Source organism: Phascolarctos cinereus, unplaced genomic scaffold (assembly GCF_003287225.1).
Source record: "Phascolarctos cinereus isolate Bilbo 61053 unplaced genomic scaffold, phaCin_HiC Scaffold_9;HRSCAF=440, whole genome shotgun sequence".
Lineage (NCBI taxonomy): Eukaryota > Metazoa > Chordata > Mammalia > Diprotodontia > Phascolarctidae > Phascolarctos > Phascolarctos cinereus.
In genome coordinates, this window is record NW_027556402.1 from 216,248,907 (window position 1) to 216,275,306 (window position 26,400).

The 26,400-nt window shown below is 43.1% G+C and overlaps 1 protein-coding gene across 2 annotated transcripts in view; it reads left to right on the forward strand.

Annotated features, from left to right (window-relative positions):
- PARVA (parvin alpha) overlaps positions 1-24,451 on the forward strand; it is a 167,063-nt gene extending 142,612 nt beyond the window's left edge. For both annotated transcript variants that reach the window (XM_021001912.2, XM_021001913.2), the window contains 4 exons: positions 798-866; positions 8,201-8,302; positions 9,697-9,769; positions 21,909-24,451. In XM_021001912.2, the coding sequence (XP_020857571.1) occupies positions 798-866; positions 8,201-8,302; positions 9,697-9,769; positions 21,909-21,985 (321 nt within the window). In that variant the 3' untranslated portion in view covers positions 21,986-24,451. The remainder of the gene's footprint in view (positions 1-797; positions 867-8,200; positions 8,303-9,696; positions 9,770-21,908) is intronic.
- Positions 24,452-26,400: the final 1,949 nt, after the last annotated feature.

Here is a 26,400-nt window from a genome sequence, read left to right on the forward strand (position 1 = left end):
ATGGACAGAATACATTTTTTGGCCCCAGAAAGCAAAACAAGCATGGCTGAGCTTTAAGCAAGTGAATGCATTCCAACAAGAGCCCTGAGTGGACGTGACAAACAGATTTAGATTTGATCACACACGCACACATACATACACCCACACGCATGCTTCCTAGGATATAGAACTGTCCCCAAGTGCACCGGGCTGCATAGAGAAGCGAGAGGTTTTCCCTCCTTGAAGGTCTTTGAGCAGAGGCTGGAGAACTGTTTGTCATAGTAGAGATTCCCTTTCCATGTAGGTTAGACCAGATGAGTGCCTGGGTCCCTTCTGACTCTCAAAGTCTGTGATTTCTGGCCCTCAGCACTGTACGTGTGGCTCACCCACGAGGCACTGGGACTGGTGACCACTGGAGTGTACCCCTTGGCCACTTCTCTTCCCTGAGTGCCCACATAGACCAGGCAAGCTGGGGAGTGTCCTATACCCAGGCAGATGGACCATCTTCCCAACCCCACACCTCAAACAATAGCCCCAGATTCTTTCTTCTTTCCACCTAAAGCATGGTGAGAAGAGGCTTTCAAATAAACATGTGCTGATCTCAGGTTTTCAGAGAGCTTTCTTCCCAAGTGCCCTTTGGTAGGTAGGACTGGTATCATCTCCATTCTTCAATGAGGACCCTGACACAGTCCAGAGGGCTTTAAATGGCTTGCCCAAAGTTATTCAACTAGTAAAGAGATGAATTGAGATCGAAGCCCAGTCTTCTACCAAATCCAGTGGTTTTTCTGTGTGCCTGATTTACTGTTTGGTTTTTTTAGACGCTCATCACCTTTGTGAACAAGCACCTGAATAAGTTGAACCTGGAAGTCACAGAACTGGAAACCCAGGTAGGTCACCACCTGGGGCCAAGCCAAACAAGTGAAGGAGAAATGATGATACTGGGGCCAGGCTGGATCAGCAGCATGGAGAGAGCCTAGGGGAGTGCCAGGATGGGTCAGAGGTGATGTGCAAGCTGTAGAGGTCATGGGACAGACCAATGACATCTCTGGGCTAGGTACAGGGAAGGCAGGGCAAGCTGTGCCAGTGGTGATACAGGAGCTGCAGAGGGGTGGAGGCCGGGCTGTATCAATGATGACATCATAGCCGCAGAGGGTAGAATCAGACCAGTGAAGACATAGGAGCTGTGGGTGGGACCACACTAAGCCAATGACATCATAGGAGCCTGAGGTGAGGCCAGATCAGCTCTTATAAAGGGCTTGGGGAGAGAATGGTGAGCAGGCAGGCCAATGAAGACACAAGACTGATGGGGTAGAGATGGGCTGCGCCAATGAAGATAGGAACCATCTTCTATGGGTTCTTTTGGAAGCTCTTAGCTGCTCTCTTTAAACCTAAAACCATCAGGCCATTGTGAGCCTCTACACATCCCCTGGGGAGGTCTCCCTGAGTTGACTTAAAAGCTCTATAGTAGGAAGTCAGCTGTGTGGGAGGTCAGCGTGAATGTGGAAAGCACACACGGATGGTACACACACCCCCTTCCACTTAGCTGAGGATCTCATAGGCTACAGAATGGAAAACATGCCCAGGATCTGAGAGTGTGCCCATGGGCATTTCCTAAACGCTTTGCCAACTTTTGAGTTTCTGTAACTAATGAGGGTTCTTTAGGTATTTTTTAAAGTTAATTTAGGGGAGGGAGATACACGGGGGCGGGCACCGAAGAGGATGGTGGTGATGTCCTTTGGCAAAAGCAGGTTTGGCTGTTCCAGGGTGTTGTCTTTGGCCCACACTACCAACGCAGTGAGGGGGGAGAGAAGAAGAGGGAAGCCTGGCTCAGAGTGCAGGGGCACTGAGAGGATGTGAAATCTAAAGACCTCAGTAGATCTATGATGCTGTATGACTCAGGACAGCGACATAACCCTCTGGGCTTGCTTCTGTTTCTTAATTTCTAAAATGGGAATAATACCTATCCTGCCTTTCTCAAGAGGTGGGTTGTGAAGATCAGAGGAGATAGTCTGTGTTTTTTAGCAATTGGATTGGAAGTTACAAAGACTTAGTTTGCAAACTTCCTGATAACCAGAGCTGCTTTTTGTAAGGTAGTGAGTTCTCTATCACTGGAAATCTTCAAGCAAAGAATGAATTTACGGGCATATTGTTTCACCCAGTAGATTGTAAGCTCCTTGAGGCTAGAGACTTGTTTCAATTTTGTCTTTCTGTCAATCAGCAAGCATTTTTAAGGACCTACTATGAGCCAGGTGCTAGAAATTTGAGTACAAAGAACGAAACAATCCCTGCTCCCAAGAAGTTTACATTCTAATGGGATAGACAAGTACATATTTAAGCATAAATATAGAGGGAATAACTGCAAATAAATACAAAGCAAGTAGGTACACAGTAGTTGGAGAGGAAGGTTGTTCACCTTCGGGGGATTAAGAAAGTCTTCATGCCCAAGATGGTGCTTAAGCTACATGTTAAAGGAAGACAGGGGCCCTCTGTGAGGTGGAGGGAGAAGGGAGAACACTGAGGGCATGGAGACCCCCAGTGCAAAGTGGAAAGAGACTGGAGATGGAGTGTCATGGGTGAGGAACAGAGAGGCCGGTTTGGCTGAATGACAGAACGCCAAGAGTGATTCCACTGGGACTGAAAAGATAGGTTGTGCAGTGACTTAAAAGCTAAAAAGAGTTTGTATTTTATCCTGGAGGCAATAGGAAGCCATTCGATGAAGTTGGCAGAGTAGAGGAGTCACATGGTCAGATCTATGCATAAGGAAAAGTATTTTGGCAGCAGAATGGACTGGTGTGGTGAGAGACTTGAGGCAGAAGATTAGGAGGCTGTTGCAATAACCTAGGTGAGAGGAGATGAGGGCCTGAACTAAATAAATAAAACCCATATCCTCCAGTGCCTGGCACCTAGTAGGCGCTTAATACATGCTCAGTGATGAATCCAGTCATAGAGGGAATTTGTGCTTCAGATTGGGGTTGGACAAGATGACCCCAGCCCTTGTAAATCTAGGATTCTGGGACTCGGGGAACTATCAGTTGTGATATAAGTGCACTGTGATATTAGAGTTAGATTCAGAAAAGCTGGGGATGCATTGTGCTCAGGCATCTCTGCAGCAGATGGCTTGTATCTCCCTGACAGCTTGTAGGCCTTTTTGCTTTGGTGAGGTCACAATTGAATAATTCTTTCCAGAGGAACATTAATAGTAAACATAAGAATTGTGAGCTGGTGGTCGGTCATATTCTTTCCTCCAGGACAAGGCTGAGCTTGCCCTCTCTGAAGGCAGAAAGTGTCCCCGCTACTCCCATTTCAACAGGCTTAGTCACAAAACCATCCCACTTGCCAATTAACAAGCACATGTTAAGTGCCTGCCATGTGCCCAGCCCGAGCTGAGGGAATGATTTCTGCAATATGGATTGGATGCCTTTGCATAGCTATGTAATCCCCTTGGCAGCAGCTTCGCTTGCCATTGCTGAAAACACACATCCCTGCCCCCCAAACACAGGACAAGCCCTTCTGTCTGAGGTGTGGTTCAACTTCCTTACTTAGAAAGCTCTTCCGTCCAGCAAGACTCAGTGGCTAGGACCCAGACTCAGGTAGACCTGTGGTTCTTAAACTCTCTGTACCCCAGTTTCCTCATCTATAAAATAAAGGACATGATGGCCTCTTAAAGTCTCTTCCAGCTCTAAATATAACCTAGGATGCCTCAAGGCCCAATGCAAATCCCTCTCTTCCATTCAGCCTTATGGGTTCCCCCCAGCTGGAAGCAATCTGCCCTTCCTCAAAACTTCTATAGTACTTCCCCATAAGATTCATGTTTTGGTTTTTCTATATTTCTGTTGTGTGATGTTAGTTAACTTTTTCATCAACTTTTTATGTGTATTGTCTCCCTATGCTGTGAACTCTCCAAAGGCCCTTTACTCCTCCCATCCCCTCCCAGTTATCAAAAAAATGTAATGGGCTGGGCTGCCCCTGGAAGGAATGGAGTCCCTCCTCCTCATTGGAGACCTTCAGAGGAACACAGAATAGGAAGAAGGTTTGTTCAGATATGAATTGGACTAGATTTCCACAAGCATAACATGAAAGACTCAGTCAAACGTTTGGCTAAAATCTAGAGAAACTATAACTGTAGCAGTCTTTGGATCTAGTTAGTAACTCTGTCCAAAAAAAAAAAAGCAATAAAGTTTAGTCTGCCATGACCTATTCTTGATGCCTATAAACGCTGGTTGGTTGGATGATGGATTGAATTGACCCCTTCTCTTAACATCTTAATAATGTGCTCATTTCTTGATACTGACAAACTATCTCTTAATAATGTATTGGTCTAGAATCTTGCAAGAAACAAAATCAAGGTCATGGAGTCTATCTAGTTTGAAGACCCTACTGTCTTCTCTTCCTGGAAAATCAAGACACATTTGCCTTTCTCTAATACTGTGGCATCTCCCCGTTCACTACAATCTTTCAAAGATCATTGGGATTTTTCAACAATTTAGTTTCATCTGGATCTGATAACTTGAGTTCATCAAGTCACTTTCTTATGATCTCCCTCCTTAATTCCTTATTAGTCATTTTTCTCCAGTCCTTATTTTTAGCCTTTTTTTTTTTTGCCGGCCTCATTGGCAGGAAAAAAAAAATAGAAGAAAACTAAGAGTTGTCATTCTACCTTCTCTTTGTCTCCCATTATCAGCATCCCACTGAAGCAACAGTCCCTGTCTCTTTGATTTCTCTCTTCCCCTGATTTTGCTTTAAAAATCTTTTAGCTATTTGTGGAATTCCTCATCATCCTCAGCTCTTTGCAACTTGTATGGTTTCTAACTCCATTCGGCCTGTTGTATACTTTTGTGTCCATTCTTAGTTGTCTAGACTTGATTCCATTTCAAAATCTACATTGGTCAATAAATTTCTTGCCCTTTCAGTCTTCTTGGTTTTTGGAAAAATTTTACTTTTTGTCCCCATTCCCCCTGGAATGACTTCTCCAATAGCATTTTAGCCGATGGGATCCTCCCTATCCTTTCTCTGAGTCCTCTAAAGTCTAGTTTTCTAAGTAGTATTGGCAGCTCCTTTCCTAAGCAGACTATGCCTTGCTTTTCCCTCTTTCCCTGTTACACATTCTAAAATGGGAGGATCACTTCCTGCTAGGTTCCCATAATTTTTGCCTTAACAACTGGAAGTGCCTTCTTGTTGGGCAGAATAGGAATTGCCCTTATCACATCTGTCATTTTTTGAAAAATAAAATCCTAAGGTCATAGATCCAGAGCTGGAAAGAATCTTGGGGGTTGTCTAGTCTAACCCACTAACCAACCCAGCTGAGGAAACTAAGACCCAAGGAAGTTAAGTGACTTGCCCAAGGTCACTGAGTCAAGCCAAGAAATTATTAGCTACAGAGCTCAAGAGCTCCAGCAGACTCTACAAACACATGTAATAAGAACTGTTTATGGTAACACCTAGTTCCAGGTTGCAAAGCCCTACGTTGGATGCTCAAGAAGATACAAAGACAAATGATATAGTGTCTACCTTCAGGGAGCTTATAGTCTTATAAGGGGATAGGACTGACTTTCAGCTCTAAATCTAGTATCATCGTCTAGTTTTTTGTTTTGTTTTGTTTTTGTTTTTGTTTTTGTTTCTGTTTTTTTTCCCATCTTCTTTTTCCTTGCTTCTCTCCTTTCAAATGTTAAGTAAGAGGCATTTTACCAAGGCAATTTGAAGAAGCTAGTTTTATGCCTATTGGGGTGAAAAATACATGGATTGTCTGAGACGTGTTCTATCCCTCCTGCAGATGGTCCATCTAGATACAGGAGGCCCCACAGGAGCATCTTCTATTAAGAAAACTTTTGTGAGCCTTCATGGTCTGTGCCATGACTTTTTTTCAGATTTCTGGATGTATAAGCAAAAGCTGTCTTCTCACTGCTTTGCTGGAAGTGAAGATAGAGGTTATTCTAGTACCACCTTCTACCCTATGAGAGAATTTCTGTCTACAACATCCTCACAGGTTTGCTCACATTCAGCCCTTGCTATGATGCTTGCCCTAGCCAAGAACACCTTTATGAAGTGTGCCCTCGGGGCACAGCATCATCTCAGGGCCGGTGGCTTTGCTGAGCTCTTCAGCCTGTTCCTCTTCACAGTGTGGCCCTTGGTTGCCAGGGCTGGCTTTCTCTTGAGTCTAAGCTGGCTCTCTTCTTTGCTTCCAGAGGGCCTTGCTCCTAGAATCTTCTTCCTCCCCAAGGGGCAACAGCCTCTCGGTATCCATGTCAATTAGAAGTATACTTCTGCTACCCTCTGGATTCCAGGTCTTCTTCGAAGGGATTCATAGGGCTGCTATGGGGAGTGAAAGTGGGGGAGAGGGAGAACACACACACACACACACACACACACACACACACACACGCGCGCGAGTTCCCTCCATTGACAGCTCCTGGCCTACATTCACCAAACTCCCAAACTCTCTCCAGGGTTTACCTATTAAAAGTCTCCAGGACTGTGACCCATTTTCAGCCCAGCTAATATCAAAAAAAAATATTCACACTTCATAAAAGGATTAAAACTTTGTTAATACATGGATATCTCATTATCTACTCTTTGCTTTCTGAAACGATATCGGCTATGGAATTGGGGGAAACAAATTCCCCTAAGTGGTGCAGTGGTTAGAGTGTTGGGCCTGGAGTCCGGAAGACCCAACTTCAGACACTGAGCAAATAATTTACCTTCTCTCAGCCTCAGTTTCCTCATCTGTAACATGGGCATTATAATAACAATACCTACTTTCCAGGGTTGTTGTGAGGATCAAATGATATAATTGTGAAGTACTTAGCACATAATAAGTGCTGTATAGATGTGAGTTATTATTATTTTTATTTATTTTATTATTATTTTAAATATTTTATTATTATTATTGTTACGTGCCAGGGTGGTTGTGAGGACCACATGAAAAGTGATTAGTATAGTGGCTGGCACCTAGTAGGTGCTGTGTAAATGTCAGATATTGTTATTGTTGTGGTACAGTGGATATAGCACTGGGCTTGGAGTTCCGATCTGACCTCAGACACTTCCTAGCTGTGTCACCCTGGGCAAGTCACTTAACCTCTGTTTGCCTCGGTTTCCTCATCTGTCAAATGGGGATAATAGCATCCACCTCACATGGTTATTGGCAGAACCGAATGAGATAAGTAGTGTAAAGCACTTAGCACAGTGCCTGGCACATGGTAAAAACTATGTAAATGTTGGCCATTATTATTGTTGTTGTTGTTATTATTATTAGAGATACAAGGCACTAGCCAGAGTCAAAAGACTTGTGTTCAAGTCCCAGCTGGGGCATTTTCTAGCTGTGACCTTGGAAAAGGCATTTCTCTTCTCCAGGCCTCCGTTTTCTTGTCTGTAAAATGGGGTTCATGATCTTTGCAGTTCTCAAGGTGACTGTAAGAAATGAGTGACACCACGTTTCCTACAGTACTTTGGGACCACAAAGCATCCTGCGTATTATAAGCCTATCGTCCTAGTCAGGCGCATGTTTCCCGCCTAGGAAGAACTCCTAGAAGGCCCAATTCTCATAAGTCATAGGAGACAAGGTCAGGTTAACAATCTCCTCACCATTCCTCCCTACTGGCATGTACACACACATGGACTGTAAGAGGAAGAACTCCTAGAGGGCCAATTCTCATAAGTCATAGGAGACAAGGTCTAGTTAACAATCTCCTCACCATTCCTCCCTACTGGCATGTACACACACATGACTGTAAGAAGGACCCCCTTCTCTTCCCCCTTCTCTTTCTCTCTCTCTTCTCTCCTTCTTTGCCTGCCCCCGTCCCGTACACAGACTGAATTCTGATAGTGAATTGACTAGTCACCCATGCCATTCCTTCTAATGAACGTTTAACTCTGTACCAACACCCTCACTCTTAACACAAACATTCTATGCTTCACAAGCTCACTCTGCAAACTTCACCATCCCCAGCCAGTTTCTACCCACTTCAAGGTCAACATTAACCCTAAGGCTACTTCCTGATGTCCATAAATAGAGGATAATTCCCCCCCCCATTCAGACACACAGCTGTTCCTCCTTTCCCAGCGTTCTCCACCTCTAACAATAGAAAAGAGTCTTATCATTAGTGTCATTATTATTGTCATTGGGCTTGCTTGTTTGTGAGCCCAACTAGGAGTCACTGGGTGAGTGGAAGCCCAAGTGTAGTCAAAATGCCCACTTGTTTTTTTCGTTTTGCTTTTTTCTACCCAGTTTGCAGATGGAGTATACTTGGTGCTGCTCATGGGCCTCTTGGAGGGCTACTTTGTGCCTCTACACAGCTTCTTCCTGACCCCGGAGAGCTTTGAGCAAAAGGTACTTGGGTTCTCCATTTTTACAAGTGCCCAGGGTAATCCCTCTGACCCTATAGCTGCCTCGTCTGGATTAAGAGAAGTATACAGGATTCTGGCCAAGGTCCAGGGTGATGCTGCCTCCCTTCTGTTGAACCCCTCACTTCTAGAGAAGGAAAAAATGGATGGAGACCTTGCAGAAAAACCAGGCTCCCCATATGCTTACCTACAAAGTTCCCAGCCTTGTACAGTAGAGCAGATTCAGCCCAATGGGCAGCCAGTGAGAGCTCTGACAAGCTCCACTTAAGGGAAGTATAAGTGGATGCAGCTGCTCAGTCCACATAAATACCCCTGCCCACCTTGCCCTGGACTTCTAAGCCCAGAGACTTCCCCAAGCTGGAAGGCCTTAGAGCATTGACCTGGTCACGACTAGACTCTCTGTCATCTGACGAGCACACCAGCTGAGCCCCCAAGCTTTCCAGCCATAGAAATACACACTAGGAAGGCAGGTAGCATGTCACCCACACTGAAGAAATTATGGAGATGATTTTTATTATTAACTTAAATTTAAAAATTTTATCAAATATCAAACTCTACCCCATTTGCAATGAAAGATATGCTTGGGCTGATATTATTATCACTGCATTGCATGCAGTCAATGGCGTTTTTAAGTACCTGCCACATGCCAAGAACTGCACTAAAGATGAAAACAAACAATCCTGACCCACAAGGAATTTACACCTTACTGGAAAGAACACTGGCTGTGGAGCCAAAGGATGTGTGTTCAAATCCAGGTTCTGCCACATTCAACCTGACCTCTCAGGGCCTCAGTTTCCTCATCTGCAAAATGAGAGGGTTAGGCTAGTGCATCTCTAAGGCCCCTTTCATCTCTAAATCTACACTGCTGTAAATTCATATCTATGCCCTGCAAGGACCCAAACGCCTCTATTCCAGCAGCTCAGCCGAGCTCTAATTGTCTTTTAACTGGCACCTCCCTCCTCTCCCCAGCCTTTGTCCCTAGACAAGGGGCATTCAAGGAAGTAGGAGAAATACTTCTCTCCCCTTTGAAGACATCAAAGGCATGACTTCTTGTCTGATCTCTGCAAATACTCTGAAATCCACCTAGGCAGAAGGCTAGCCACATCAAGCAGGGACCAGGTACCTCAGGAGGAAAGGTTTGATCTTTGGGCCGATTATTGTAGCAAGCGGGGATCAGTGCAGCTGATTCTCCGCCAGAGTTTCTCCAGCCCACCTGCCTTTGAACTGGAATGCCCCTACAATTAAATGGTTTGGGTCCCTCCTTCCAAATTAGGAAAGATGTTTGTGCCTGTGATAGCAGCCCCAGGTTTCCTCATTTTGTCGGAGCCAAAGCTTCAGGGATTACAGGAGATAATAAGGAATTTGTGATTCTCTTTCTAGGTTCTTAACGTGTCCTTTTCCTTTGAGCTGATGCAAGATGGAGGACTAGAAAAACCAAAGCCAAGGCCAGAAGGTACCTGTCTCTCCCCTGCCCTAGGACTGGAAAGAGGGACCATCCTTCAGACTCTTGGAATGAGAATCTATAAAGCATTTTTCCCAGCATGAGCATTTAGGGAAGGGCAAATGGTTGGCCTCTGGTGCTGTGGAGAGTTGCTCTCTTTTCTGAGATTACACTCTTTCTGCCTGCCAGAACCCAGTGGTTTGCCCCTAGGGTGGGGCAGGGAGGGGAGCTAGAGGGCAGATGCTTGATCAGGTCAACTCTGTGCTCACAAAAATACAGCTGTGGGAAAGGAACTGATCTGAGCTCCCACCACCCCCTGAATCAGCTGGGATTCAGGCTGATAGAGAGGTCATGGGTCAGAGGCAAAGGGTCATTGCAAAAGCTTCTCCAGATGGAGAGGTTGGAGGGTGTGAACATGCCTGCAGGCTCCTCTCTTCCCAAAGATGGCTGCAGACTGGTATCTAAAGTCTGGTCATGACATCAACAGGGATGTGGCCCTCGCTTCATTGCTGTTAACTCCATATCATGGCCTAATTGCTTACTTCAATCCTGCCTAAATTTGTCTAAGAAGGAGCCCTAATGAACAGGGCCTGAGCTATAGATTCAAACCTAAGAAAAGAGAAAATTCTCCCAAACATATATATTTTCTCTTGCTTTGCCTTTGTCTGCAAAAGACAAAGTGAGTGTGATTGGTGCCATCTTTGTATGTCAGCCTAAACTCAAATCCATCAATGTATGTCAGTTTCTGGACACTCTTGCTACCATTTATAAATGGTGGCAGTTGGGGATCTGTTTCTATGTCCTTAATCTACATACTATTTCCCAGGGCTTCATGGGATTGAGCTTAATACCCACCGTCAGTCCTTCAAGAGCTGTGCAATGTAGTCATCTAGGTGCATAAGTCTGATCACATGACATTCTCCAGCTCAAAAGCAACAATGGCTCCCTATTACATCTGGGGAAAAAATGCAATTCTTCATTTTGTCACTTGAAGCTGTATGCAATATGGCTCCAATATCCTTTTCTAGCCTTGTTTCACGCCTCTGGTCATATACTATGTTTTCTAGGCAAACAAGCCTACTTGCTGAACCTAGAACTTAGCTTTCCATCTCTCATCTCCATGCCTTTGCAAGTCTGTTTCCCGGCCTTCTCACTTCTTCAAATCCTGTTACCTTCAGTGCTGGTTCAGTCCTGTTAAATATTTCCCAGCTACCCGGGGTTTAGTGAGCGCTCTCTCCCTCCCTCCCCAAATTATCTTATTTCACTTCTCTGTGTTTGTATTTTATGATGTGGTTATGATTATAGATACGGGCACATAGTATGATCTTAAAGAAAGCCCACGTTCTTGTGAACACTGAATGAGAAAATGACAATGACCTTTCACATTTCTATAGCACTCTCTAGTTTCTATGGGAGGCACCAGGGCATAGTGGATTCAAACCAAAGACCTGATTTCAAGTTCTGTCTCTGACACACACTGGCTGTGTACCTCCTGGACAAGTTTCACAAGCTGTCAATCCTCTGGGCAACCTTCGAGGACTATTGGTTTCAGAGAAGGTGTTGACCTGCATTGGTTGAGAGAGTTTCCTTACTTGGGAGTCCCTATACCAGTGAAATCATAAGCCCTATGAATCAATTTCCCACTTTAGGCTGTATGAAAGAGAAGAAAGAGGACTGACCTTGGAGTTCATGGAAATGGGTCAGGAGAAGAATGTGGTCAGATGCTTTTTCCACCCTGACCCCTACCCCAGGCCTAAAAGTGGAGTCCATGAGACTGACCTCAAGTTCCTAGATGCTTTCTCCCTTTCTGTGTGCTTTTCTGAGCAGGAATCAGAAGCAAAGCAAAGGAAGGAGGGAGGGAGGGAGAGAGAGGGTGGAGAAAGAGAGGAGAAAAAGACCTTGAATTTTCCCTACCCAAAATATGGGAGCAGCCAGAGGCATGGATAAAATTCTTACAAAAGATATGGTGGTAGATATGAATCCTTGATTCTATATTTAATTATGTGTGATTATGGTCAAGTCACTTGGCTTATAGAATAGTATCGAATATTAAACTCCAACCCATTTGCAGTGAAAGATATGCTTGGTTGATATTATCACTGCATTGCATGCAGCCAGTGGCATTTTGAAGTACCTGCCACATGCCAAGAACTGCGCTAAAGACAAAAATGAACAGTCCTTACCTGCAAGGAGCTTACATCCCAATGGAAAGAACTCTGGCTGTGGAGCCAGAAGACTTATGTTCAAATCCTGGTTCTGCCACATTCAACCTGAGTTCCTCTTCTGTCACATGGTGATAACAATACTTAGAACACTTACTCCTAGTGCTATGCTGGGGAAGGATGTTAACCTTCCGTACTTCAATGGACCTGTAATTTTGTTGAGGGGGGTTGTAACCAGTGATGCTGATCACAGCCCATGCACACCTATCCATCCCATCTAATGGTTGTCTGTATCCTCCCATAGTGGGCCCACCCTCTGTACTGAGAGCCTTCCTCCATTTCTCTTGAGATCATGATGGTACAAGTAACTATCACACACAAGCTGCCCACCAGTTTATCTCACTTCTCACAATCCCTAGCTCTTACCGTGCCATCTTGTTTCACTCTTTCATTTTTATTTTCCTTTGCCTCAGTAGTAGCTTGAGGGCAGCTAGGTGGTGCAGTGGATAGAGTGCTGGGCCCGAAATCAAGAATACTCATCTTTGTGGGTTTAAATCTGGCCTGAGATACCTACTAGCTATGTGACCTTGGGCAAGTCACTTAACCCTGTTTGCCTCAGTTTCCCCATTTGTAAAAAAAAGCTGAAGAAGAAAATGGCAAAGCACTCCAATATCTTTGCGAAGAAAACCAGAAATGGGGTCATAGAGAGTCAGATGTGACTGAAAAACAACTGAACAACATATTAGAGTCAGTAGTAGCTTAGTAAATGCTTGTGGAATTGAATCGAGGGACATGGAGTCAAAGGGATTGGAAGGGCTATGGACCTGGAGTGAGGCATGGGTCATCCTCACTGCACATGGGCTCCAGATCTGGGAGCCCGGCTGATGTGGAGAACAGACACTGGCTGGAATGGAGTGTGGGAGGGGAGGTGGCCTCTGGGGAGAAATCAGCGAGAACAGGCCCTAGCAGTAATGGTACAACAACCCTACTAACTTGCAGATTGCTTTCAGTGTTTCGTTTTTGTCAAATTAGAAGCCCGAGGATTGCACAAATGGGTCCTTTGGCTTGCTTCTTTCTTATTTTTAAAAATGAAGAGATGAAAGGAAAAAGAGAAACCACATACTTTCAGCTATTTATTACCCGTTACTCTCCCATCTTCTCCACACCTCCATGCACACTCTGAAGCAGTTGGTGCTGCTGACAGCTGTGGTCTTCACTGAGGCCGTTTGTGGGAGGCATGGAGGTGGTGGATGAGACACACGCCAGGGCATCCGGCTACTGAGAGGCAGCCGTCTTGTTGGCTCTTTGAGGATTTTTTGTTTGAGGTGGGATGGGACTGAAGGGGAAGAGGAGGTAGAATTTGTTCATTTAAAATAGCAAGTCATTCTTCATTAACACCAAAATAGCCTAAATGAAAACCTCCCTGAATGTGATGAGATTTGAGATTTGTTTCCCCCAAACACTCTCTCTCTCTCTCTCTCTCTCTCTCTCTCTCTCTCTCTCTCTCTCTCTCTCTCTCTCTCTCTCTCTCTCTCTCCTCTCTCCCCTTCCCTTCTCCGCCTCTCTCCCTCCCTCCTCCACCCCCCTCTCATACACGCACACACACGCACACACACACACACAAATCTAGAAGGCTGTCATTGGTGGCCATCACCAGTTGTCCTGACCTTTGTCTTGCCACTGGACTCCTATGACTCTGGAGGAGAGAGAGAAGCTGATGACCTCGCACAGCCCTGGCTCACTCAAATCCAATTCAATTGCAAGTCAAGACATCACCCTCCTGATGTCATTGGTCCTTTTCGAGAAGGAAGGATGAAAACAACAGAACAACAAAGAGGGCTATCATTGGAAAAAGGACTGGGCTTACTCTGCATGACCCAAAAATCTAGACAAAAACTGATTGGTAGTAGATTGCCAAAGATTAAAGCTAACCTCAAACAAAACAAGCTGCCTTATGAAATAGCAAGGTCCCCTCACTGGAAGTATTCATTCATTAACATACAGAGGATGGACGCCACGTGTCAGGGACGCTTTAGGAAGAATTCAGGCTTTGGCTAAGAGTCAGATGATTTGGCTTTTGAAGCTCCTTCCAACTCTGAGATTCTAGGATTCTGTACTGTCAAGGATGAGTTCATGGCATCCTGTCTGCAAGAATTGTGAGCCTCGGACCAGGGGGGAGGCAGGGTGGGAAGCATTGGCTGATGTTCTGGCTGCCATCTTGGAGAATTATGACCCTTTCTGTAGTTGGGGATTAGAAGTACATATGGTTCTTTAGTTTTCAAACATTCATTGCTCTAGGGATAGCCAGTGTTTCCAGTATAAAATCTGCCTATAGGGACATTCACATACAGACGACGTTTTTGTTGCAATTATTGAATGCTTAATATGAAACTTCCCGACTAACGTGAATGGAAAAACACATCTGTTTTATGTGTTGTTACATTGGGCATAATGCCCACACCTAAAGTTTCCAGTCAGTGATGGAACCTTGAAAAGGATCTTATTATAATAGCTTTTCTATTCCCCTTTTGTCAAGTATCCTTCCAGCTTTCCCATATCTTCCACCTGAATGCTGGATCGAAGAGGAAATACCGTAAGGCTTAGAAAAGGCACCAGTGTGGCCAAAGATGTGAGCTTCTTTAGAAGGCAGATAGGCCACTGGAGAAGAATATCTCGGGACAGATTGCTGAGGTTTTAGGTCAAGAATTCATTTTTCAGTCTTTCTTCGCAGTATTTCCTTTGGCTGAGCTCTTGAAAAACCACGAAAGCAGTGCTATCTTGTCTCCTAATTTTGTTGTTGTTCAGTTGTTTCTGACTCTTCATGACCCCATTTGGGATTTTCTTGACAAAGATGCTAAAGTGGTTTGCTATTTCCTTCTCTAGCTAATTTTATGAATGAGAAAACTGAGGCAAACAGAGTTAAGTGACTTGCCTGGGGTCACACAGCTAGTAAGTGTCTGAGGCCAGATTTGAACTCAGGAAGATAAATTTTCCTGACTTAAATGTGGTGCCATGGCCCACCTAGGCTCTGCACCACCAGCATGGGCTTGAACCTCCCTTTGCATCAAACTGACTGCTTGGAATGGCAAAAATTGTACCCCTCCTTGGTCGGTCAATGTACTTGAAATAAGTAACTACTGTGTGCCCCCATGCACTGTGCTAAGCGCTCACATTTGCCATGGTGTTTGTCATTGATAAATTGTCATTAGTTTCTAATTTGTAACATGGCCACTGCCATCATCATAGGATCCAAGATCAGGAGCTAGAGGGGACCTTAAAGGCACCTAATCCAACCCTGTTATTTTACAGATGATGAAACTGAGGCCTAGAGAGGTTGAGTGACTTGTATAAGATCACATAGATACTAAGCAGAGATTTGAATTCAGGTCTTGAAAGGCCAAGTACAGTGCTCTTCCCATTGTACCATGCATTGGGCAATATAGTACGATGGGGAGAACACTGAACTTGAAGTCAGGGGGACCTCTGTTTGAATCCTGTAACTAGCTGTGTGACCCTGGGCAAGTCACTGCTCAGCTTCACTTTCCTCATCTGTAAGATGGGGATGATGGTACCACCCACCACACAGAGTTGTTGTAAGGATGAGATAATATAGGTAAAGGGATTTTGCCCACCTTAAGGCACCCAATAAATGTTAGCCGTTATTATCTACATAGGCATGACAGAGAGATCCAAGGTAAAAGGACCAGAAGGGACAGGCTGGCGTCGTGGACACAGAGCCAGGCCCAGAGTCAGGGAGACCTGGATTCAAATCCCACCTCTGACGGTCTGGCCCGCGAACTCCATTTATTTACCTTTTCACTTCCCAGGCAGCAATCTAACACTATAAATTTCAGAATTGTTGATCTGCGTTGTCCCTAGAATTGAGAGATCAGCCATCGAGATCTGGAAGGGACTTAGGGGCAATCTGGCCCAATCTCCTCATTTTACAGATAGCAGGAGGGGCTTCCTCACCTGGAATCCCCCTATAACAAATGAACACATCTGTCTGGACCAAAAGAAAGAAGAAAAATATCTCATAAACATGTTAGAAAATGGTCCTCCGTTTTAGGGGGACCTCAGTGGGGTTCTTAATTTGGGACCACAATGGGGTTCTTAATTTGGGATCCATGAATTTATTTTTCTTTTAAATAGTATTTTATTTTTTCTAATTATGTGTAAAGACAATTTTTAACATTCATTTTTTATAAAATTCTGGTTTCTGAATTTTCTTCCTCCTTCCCTTCCCTCCCTCCTCTCTAAGACAGTAAGCAATTTGATATAGGTTATATATGTGCAGTCATATAAAACATATTTCCATATTAGTTGTGTTGTGAAAGAAGAAACTGAACTTGTTTTTCTTTAAAAATATTTTGATGTACAACATCACTAATGTGAAAATATATTTAATAGGAATGTATTTGTATAGGCTGTATCAGATTGCATGCTGTCTTGGGGAGGGAGGTGGGGAGGGAGGAGGAGAAAAATTTAAAACACAAAAGCTTTTGGAAGTGATGGTTGAGAAATCAAAATAAATTATTTTTTAAAAAAAATTTTAAAATAAATAAATAAAAATATTTTGATGACTATATTCCAATATAATTGGTTCCTTGATGATCTCATGTATTATTGGACTTTGTAGATTTTAAAACATTATGCTGAGAAGGGGTCCCTAGACTTCACTGGCCTGCCAAAGGGATCTATGCCAGAAGCAAGGTTAAGAATCTCTGCCAGGGAGGCAAAGGTGGTGATTTGCTGCTGGTTTCCTCTATAAGTTTGTGGGGGGTTTTAAAAAATATTCTTTTGTCTTCTACATCAGTGGTATCAAACTCAAATCACTACTGAACCATATGTAAGCATCCCTTCAGACCGCATATTGACTTAGAAAACCACATATTAACATTGTCGTTGTTCAGTCATTTCAGTCGTGTTAGACTTTCCATGACCCCATTTGGGGTTTTCTTGGCAAACGTACTGGAGTGGTTTGCCATTTCCTTCTCCAGCTCATTTTACAGAAGAGAAACTGAGGCCAACAGGGTTGTTACTTGCCCAGGGTCACACAGCTAGTAAGTGTCTGAGGCCAGATTTGAACTTGGGTCTTCCTGATTCCAGGCTCAGTGCTCTATCCAGTATGCCACCTAGCTGTCCCATATATTAACATTATTGATGTTCTATTGTATTTTTACTTAATTTGTTAAATATTTTCAAATTACATTTTAATCTGGTCCTGGCCACACTCTGGAATTTTGCAGACTGTCTGTTTGACATTTATATTCTACATTACTCGTAGACTCTTTAGTTCATTCTAGGTAAGAATCTGGGGTAGGGATGGGGCTTTCTTTTTGACTGTCTAAGTCCAGAGGACTAAGAATTCTACAAGGCTTTCCCCATTCAGTGAGCCTCCAGCCAGTCAAGAAGCATTCATTATTATTTTGAAAGTATCTAGCTTCACTGCACCATGGAAACCCTTCCAAGGTGCCATGACTTCCCAGGAATCATGTAGAATCGCTTTCTCCCTCCCAACCTCCCAGCCACCACAGGTGTTATTGTACAACAAGGTTCCCAGTCTAATGCCAAGCAGTATCATAGGGTTATAGATAGGATCAGTGATTTCATTAGTATAAGGAATTTCTAGAAGAGGAAGCGCCCTCTGCCAAGGCAAACCAGTCACTTCTCTGAAACTTTGAATTTTGGAGACTGGACTAAGGCACTGAGAGATTAAGTGATTTGTCTGTTCTAGAGCAAAAATAGTTGACTCTCCAGAAACCATTTGCTTTTAGGAATAGATTCCTGCCCTCAAGAGATTGGATTAAATGACCTTAAATGTTCAGAAAACGTTTAACAGAGTCAGGACCCCAAAAGAACCTCAGTGGCTAGAAAATTGGGCCAATTGATAAATATATTTAAATATTACTCAGGTTCAAAAGATCACCTACACAAGCATGAGGTAGAAGAGAGGTGGTAGCTGTTCATCGCCGTCAATTAGTCAAGAAACATTTATTAAGTGCCTACTATGTGCCAGGCACTGTGCTAAGTACTAGGGACACAAAGAAAGGCAAATGGTCATCCTTGCCCACAATCTCATCAGAAAAAACGATTGGGGGTTTTAGCAGATGGCAAACCCAATGTGGCTCAAGACTGTGACATGGAAGCCAAAAAACCTCATGGCAGTCTTGAGCTAATTTAGGAGAGGCTGGGACTATGGAGGTGACAGTTTTCAGTTTGGGGCGCTGTATTTGTGGTGAATCTTTCATAATCTAGAGGTGTCTAGAGCCCATACAAAGATCAGATGAATACTCATGATAAAAATAAAAATTAATAATAAAAATAGCAACTAGTATTGGAATAGCATCTACTATGTATGCATCAAGAACTGTACCAAGCACTTTACAAATATATAATTTTTATCCTCATAATAGCCCCACTACTATTATTACCTCCATTTTGCAGTTGAGGAAACTGAAACAAACAAAGTGGCTTGCCCAGAGTTGTGTAGCTAGTAAGGGTCAGAGGCTAGATTTGAACTCAGGTCTTCCTGACTCCAGTCCGGGCTCTCTATCCACTGGCCATCTAGCCACCTGGATGAAGAGCCTGAGGACATTTATCCTGGGGAAGAGAAGATTGGTGGGAGGGGGAGAGACTTGATAGCTATTTTCCAGTATCTGAAGTTCTATCACATGGGAAAAGGTAAAAGAAATTATGGTTAATAACCAGTGATGTGGGGAGATGTAGTTTCCCCCCTGATTTCAAAAGTTCAGTCTCTTGGAGGGCATTACTGATGATGAGATTGGACTAACTTTCTTTCCTGTTCAGACCCCACCCAGGTGGGGAGGCCATTGTGCTTTGGTTTGGGTGGGGATAAATTCTTTGAATAGATTGCCAAAGGCTAGGGTAACTTAGAAATAAGTTATGTAATCAAAGCTCATTAGAATAGGTCCAGTCTCTCATTGTAATATTCATTCTCTCATCAATTGATAACCAATCAGAATTGATTATCACCCTCAAACACCTCTCTTCCATATAAGCCTGAGCCCACCTGCCATTATTGTCTTTGGTCTAAGAGAGACAAATTCTGTCTCTCAAACTTTTTAAATGTCAGAAAGGATTCCACCAGTCCTGCTTGCCCCCAAGGAGGTAAACAGGGGCATTGTACTGGTAGGAGGTACAAAGAATTGGCAAATTTAAGTTTAATGTGAAGGAAAAAATTCCTTACCATTAGAAATAGGCCCTCAAGTAGAATGGACTGTCACTAGAGGCTGGAGATTCCCCCAACTGGAGGTCTTTAGGCAAAAGGCTAGAGACTCTCTGTCAGGTATATTGTATGGTTCTTGCTTGGTTTTCGTAGGTGGGTGAGTGGCATGGAGTCAGGAAGAATTGTCAGCCTCAATTTCCTCATCTGTAAAATGGAGATAATCATAGCACCGACCTCCCAAGGCTGTTGTGAGGATAAAATAAGATGTTTTTAAAGGACTTTGCAAACCTTAAAATACCATAGAAATGCTAGATGGTATTGTTTATTATTTTTTAGGTATGAGTTCAACTGAATAGCCTCCTGGGTATTTTGTTTTTTTCCTCTAAGACTCAGTATCTGAGATTGTGGGATATGAGTGTTTTTACATTAAAAATGTCAAACCTCCTCCCTTCTTGTTCCTGCATTTCACCCCACTGTAGCCCTGGTATTTTGTTAAGTTCACTGGTATGTCGAGAAGTGAAAATGTGAGACACACTCATTGGTCCGCTGGTTATGACTGCTCTTGCTGGAAAATATGAATTGATCTGTTTTGATAATACCATTAGAGGAGGCATATGAAAAATCATTGCAATGAAAGGATCTCTGGAATGAAAGGCAGGAGACCTAAGTTTCACTCTCAGCTCTATGACTTACTAGCTCAGTGACAATGGACAGATCATTGACCCTCTCTGGGTTTTATTTCCCTTATCTGTAAGACAAAGGAGCTGGACTCCAAGATTTGTGACATCTTTGTCTGCTCCAGCATCCCAGGAGTCTAAGCAACCCTTACTCAGAACTGAACTGTCAGAGAAGTAAGAACATACATCTTCTCTCCTTATTCAAGTGGACTGAACGAGGAAGATTGGTTTGTGGTTCATTTTCTTTCTTCCTTCGCTTCGGGCCCTCAGTCATCTTTCCCCTCTGACTCTCTGTCTGCCAGCCAGGCATTCTGCACCCCCAATCCAGAGACTCCCTAAATCCTTGACGCTTTCCTATTGGACAAGGGCCCCAAAGGGTATGGGAAAAGTCAATAAAGGAGTTACTAGGAAAGCAGCATTAAGTTGTTAATCATATAATTTATTAGGCCTGCAGACTTTAAAGATGATATGTTTATATGGCCTAGAGCCACAGTTCATTTCCATTAATCCCCCAGCCCCAAAGTCTGCCTCCCTATCAGCCTTCTTGGAAACAGGAGAGATGGTCATTAAATTCCCTGGTGAAAAAAATCCAGGATGATCCCTCTATCTGTGACTGTGCTGGCCTGGTCATGGGACCTCTTGGACTCTTGCTCAACACTCTCTCCTTCCTCAGTTTTCATTTAATGCCTCTATGGCAATAGTTGGTTTTTAAATGTATACTGCCAGCCCCAACCTCTCACCCGAGTTCCTGTCCTAGATGGCACTGCTTTCCCTTTAGACTGCATATCTAATCACACCCATGTTCTTGTAATTTGTTCCTCTGTCTAGATTCGACTCCCCCAACTTCCTATAAAACAGCTGCATTTAAATATTTCTATGAATATTTAATTAAACACCTTCTAATGTGTAAGACACTGTGTCTGGGACCTTGGGCATACAAAAATAGAAAAATGACACGTCCCCTACTCTCATGGAACTTAAAATCTCGTGGGGGGAGGGGAGGGGAGTTTGACCAACACCCAAGTAACAATGATACAGAATGTTAATATGCAGAAATCAAAGAGAAGAGGAAAGTAGGGGAAGGCAGTGATCACTTTTAGCTGAAGCAACCAGGGCTGCCTGGGCTCTGAAGGAAGAAGATTATAAAAACAACCATAATAATAGCATTTCTACAGCACCTTAAGGTTTATAATGAGTTATCTCATTTGATTCTCAGAACAGCCCTGTCAGGTAGATGCTAGTACTATCCCTATTGCCCAGCTAGTAGGTGTCTGAGAGAGGATTTGAACTCAAGTCTTCCTGACCCCAAGTCCAATGCTTTTTACACTGTGCCATCTAGCTGCCAACAGGCAGAGATGTAAGTGGAGTCTGTTGCAGGCATGTGCAAATTCACAGCAGTGGGAGAGGGGAGAAACAAGATCAGCAAGGATGAGTAATCCAGTTTTGATGGAAGATTGTCTGGTTTTATGAGAGCATGTGGAAGCTGGGTGAAATAAGACTGGAAAGATAGATTAGAGTCAGAATGTAAAGGGCCCTGAATGCCAGGTTAAGGAGTTTGTGTTTAATCCTACAGTACATCCCACTGTCCTCCTTCCATTCAGTTCTAGGTCCAACTTATACTCATTCATAATACTATACAAGATAAATGTGTACTAATGGACTCTCTTGTGGGTTATCTGTCTAACTGAAAAGGGTGAAGTCTTCCACAATGCTACTCTTATGGATGGTACTGCTGATTTTATCAAGCCCACGTAAGAACATTGCAAGGCATCGGAAAAGAAAGCCATAAATCCCTCAAAAGAGTTTATCCTAACTATCCACACAGAAAAAACCAAGTGGATGAAAAATGCTTGTCATCCAGATCTCTCCTTTTAGCATTTAATTAAATGTTCACTAGTATTATGTTCTAGTTTCTCTCTCTGCTAATCTTCTTTCCCCAACTAATACATAAGCTCCCAAAAGGTATAAACTTAAAACTTCTCTTCCATTTCCCCCAATACCTAGCATGAGGCTGAGAAAGCAGGAGGCAGAGCATTACTTTTTCTTGTTTATTGTTGCAACTGTCAAGTTTCCTCCTGTAAGACCAAAGCAGCTCAGCTTCTGTTTTCTTTCTCTGTTCACAGATATCGTCAATTGTGACTTGAAGTCCACCCTTCGAGTGCTTTACAATTTGTTTACCAAATACAGGAATGTGGAATGAAGAAAGAATGGACCTGGATCTCGGGATGTGCCAGTGACTCACTTTACACCTCTGAGCTGAGACAGCTGGACAGGACTCCTAATTGCAATGAACTCCATTCTCACTACACTGAATGCTAGCTGGGATTACTTACTGTCACTCAGAGAAACTATGTAACTAAAATTTTGGAAGGAAATGATTAAGTACTTACTGGTGATCTAGCTCTGGGTTCCAAAAGGATCTCTCGCTTTTAAGTGCACCCCAGCCTTTACAATGTTATAGAACTTCACTGTGACTTTCATTTCTCACTCCTCCTTTTCCCCAGTATGGGCACTGGGACCCTTTAGGGAAGAGAGGCCTTTAAAGACTAAAATAAAATCCGAGTTGTGATGGGTGGGTGGGTGGACACCTTTCTTTAGACAACATTTACTAGACTTTTATTGGGTTTTAGCCAAAAAAGAGAAGCAGTATAGTATATAGAGAGCTAGCCTTAGAATCAGAGAGACCTGGCCTCAAGTCCAGCCTTTATTACATGGTAGCTAAATGATCAGGGACCTGGTGAATTCTCAAAGGCAATTCTCAAAGTCTCTGAGTTACATATGAGCTGCCGAATTACATCAGAGGAAGGAATTTCCATGACAGGAATCCTTTACATTGAAGAAATCACAGATCCAGGCCAAGGGGAAAAAGAAAAAGCCTACCGTAGCATACCTTTCAAACGCCCTCCCCTTCTTCCTAAGTCGTCTCAAAAGGATGGAGCATGTGTGAGAAGGTGAGTGGAGGTCAGTTCCATCATATGTTCAGGATGGAGTCCACACTAAAATAGGGGATTTGAAATTTGAACCAAATCCTGTCCTGTGTGTTCAGAATCATGCCTCAAATATTTTTTACAAGCTAAAACAACTCAGTTCCTTTAGATTGGCAATAATGTGAGGCCTGGCTTTAAATGTAACTTTGGGGCAAATTCTGGAAGTAGTTTTTCTTGTTTATTCCCTATAATGGAAATGCCCTATATTTTCCTTCCAACTAAGTACTCAATTCATCATAGTTGGCAAAATACATCTAGGTTTATATATATGGAGTGGAGACTGTCTCAGCAGTTCCCAGAAAGTGGGATCCTTGAACTTTGAAAGAAAGAAAACTCCTTTCCACCCACTTCCTAATTGATCATTAAGGCCATTGCTAGCCAAGTCCATCCAGCAGCAATTACCAGCTAATTCAGGTGAGGAGGGGAAAAGTCATTTAGACCAAAGTTTAGCAGTTACATGGTCTGGATTGTTCTGGTGCAGGGCTGGGGAACCCGTGGCCTTCTAGGTCCTTGGGTGCAGCCTTTTGACTGAGTCCACGTTTTACAGAACAAACCTTTTATTGAGGGGATTTGTTCTGTGAAGTTTGGATTCGGTCAAAGGGATGCACTTGGGGGCCTCGAGGCCAAAGTTTCCCCGCCCCTGTTCTGGTGCCTTGGGGTGACATGTAGCATGACCCCAGGGAAGCTGATAGCTATAGTACCTGTGGGTGGGGGGAGGGGCAGCCTGCACGTCTTAAATATAGGGTAAAGTAGTAAGAGAAAAATGCTCAATGTATATAACCAGCCTGCTGTGGTGCTTATGGAGCTTTTAAAGGGTCCAGCTCCAAAATGAACTAAATAAGGATGAATAGTAGCCTATGTGTCATTTATATCGTCTTTGCCTTTGAGATGCTAGAACTATCACTGAGAGCCAAAAAAGGGCCTGTTGCCCTCTCCCTCCTACAGAGGGGTCCATGGCTGCCCGGTTATTGTTTGAGGCCCATTACACAAGTCTGTCTCTCTTAGCTTCCAGACGGTCCATTGGGATATAAATCCATACTAAAAAAAAAAAAGGGACCGGCCTGATCGAGCTCCAGAAATATTCCTCTTAAACCTTCAGATCTGAACTTAGTGGTCTTCCTCACACAAAAGCAGTAACTCAAAATGATTGTGTTTGGGATGCATCGTGTGATGTTGGGGACCAGTTTATTGCTAGAGGAATTATTTTCTAGTTAAAGTTGTGAACTCTCCAAGATGCAAAGGGGACAAGGTCCCTTGAGGGCATTTATCTAAGAAAGGCAATTCTGCGAATAGTTTGTGACATTATGTTTTTAAAATTATGTTCATACTCAATATTTTATGGTTTCTGCTGGCTTTCTTCCTTTTGGTTCCTGGTAGTAAATCCAGATAAATAATTGTTTTCTCTGAGTAATACTGAAAATGCTCTAAAAAAATAAGAGGACTGTATTCATTTCTAAATGCTTTGCTAGGAGAATTTTACCTCTCCTTTTAAAAAAAGAAATTGCATACGAGCAGCCAATTGATAAATATTCTTGCTTAGATGAATTGATTGTTCATTTTTGTATATGTCCTATAAGAAGGCGATTGGAATGATCTGTAAACTTTTCAGGTAATAATAGATGAAAGTTACATCAGGCTCTTTAAATCCATTATCTAATATAATCCTCACACAAATCCTATTTTTGTTATCTCCATTTTGTGGATGAGGAAACTAAGGCTCATAGACATTAAATGACTCACCCGAGGTCATATGTCAAATCCAGGACTTAAATCTAAGTCTTATTGAATTAAAAAATGCTCACAGAAAGGACCTCAGAAGTTATCTATTTCAACCTTTGCCTAAAGCATGACTCCCCTCTGCCTAACTCTGCCCAACAAGTATTCGTCAAGGCCATTTCTGCTTGAAGACCTCTGGAGAGAGGGAACTCACCACCTCCCAAGACAACTTGCTTTATTATTACTATCAGAATATCAGAGCCAGAAGGGACCCCCTTAAAGATAATGGGGTCCAATTCCCTCATTCTACAGAGCATAGTAGCATAAATTTAGAGCTGGAAGGGACCTTTGAGACAACCTAATACAACTCTTTCATCTTACAGATGAGGAAACAGATATTCTCAGATGACAGTGACTTTCCTAAGGTCACCCAGCTAATACACGTTAGAGCTTGGACTCAGACCCAGGTCTTCTCACTCCCAAGTTCACTGCTCTTTCAGTGACACCAAGACATTCTTTCTTGTAGTAACTAAACTCTGCCTCCCTGGAACGTCCACCCAAAATTCAACCCATTGGAACCACTCATTATGATCGTGTCACCACCTTGCTCATCGGAGCCAGCCTCCAACATTGTGCTTCTAACTCCTCCAAGTCCAACACTCATTCCATGACAATACTGAGACCTCTAAAGGAGTCACTAAGGAATTGAAATCACATGGACCAGTCAGAGTTGGAGTGGGGAGGGCTGACAGCTGGATTGCCCTAAGTGTACTAATGATGGACAAAGGGTAGTAGAAACCACCATCTCCCCTTCAAAAGGCAAATTGCTTAGCCTCATTTTTTTTTCTCTTTGGGGGGAACTTTATTGGGGTTCTGGCCCACATTTCTTAAAGAATGACTTAAATTTCTAAAGGCAGAGAAAAAACATATGGATAATTAAACCTAATCTAGAATGTCCATCTTGCAAAAATAAATCACTAGCAACATAGGCATAACATAGGTTCATGAGGATGAACTCAGGAATTTTTTTCTTCAAAGAAAAACTATAATTTGAAATTCACATCTCAAATATAGTCTTTATGTTCAGGGGATGTTAACCAGGTTAACTGCCTTCCCTTCTTTCACCAGTAGCTAACTAATTCTGAAGTTCCTAACATACTACCTGCCCACTCCCATATTCACACTTGCCAGGAAACTTGACAAAGGGCCCCATGGTTCTTTCTCTGACGTAGAAAATAATAATTATTGAGGCTGCTAGCACTTTACCGATTACACTTTGGTTAGGCCCCTAATGTTAGCTTCAATGTCTTCCTATCAGGGTAGGCAAACAGCTGTGAGCATGGGGCCATAGTAGAAAGAAGAAAGGGGGGAAGAAAAGAGAAGGGATTAAGTATTTCTATAGCACCTACTATGTACCAGGCACTGTGCTAGGTGCTTTTTATAAATAGCAGTTGTAGGTGCAGTTGAGAAAACTGAGGCTGACAGAGGTTAAATGACTTGCCCATGTTTACATAGCTAGCTTCTAAGACTGGATTTGAACTTGGGTGTTCCTGGCTCCAGGCCTTGTACTCTATAGAGCACTAGATGTAGGAAAGTCAGGAGACTTGGGTTCTAAGCCCAACCCTAGCACTGACACTGTGTGGACCTGGTCAAGTCATTGTTATCTACAATGACCAAAGTCTCAGGGTCTCTAATTCCTCTATAATATGATAAGATGATTGCTGAAGTCATTGCCATTTTATGACTCCGTTGACTCCAACATTAGGGGAATTTTAGCATACATGGGAAAGAGCAAAAGTGTAGATGATCTAACTGATCCCAAATCAATTTTTTTCCCTTGTATAACTTTTGGCCTGAGCAACAGAGATAAATGTTTCAGCCTTCTTTACCACTTGGGTTTGCCAATGTATAC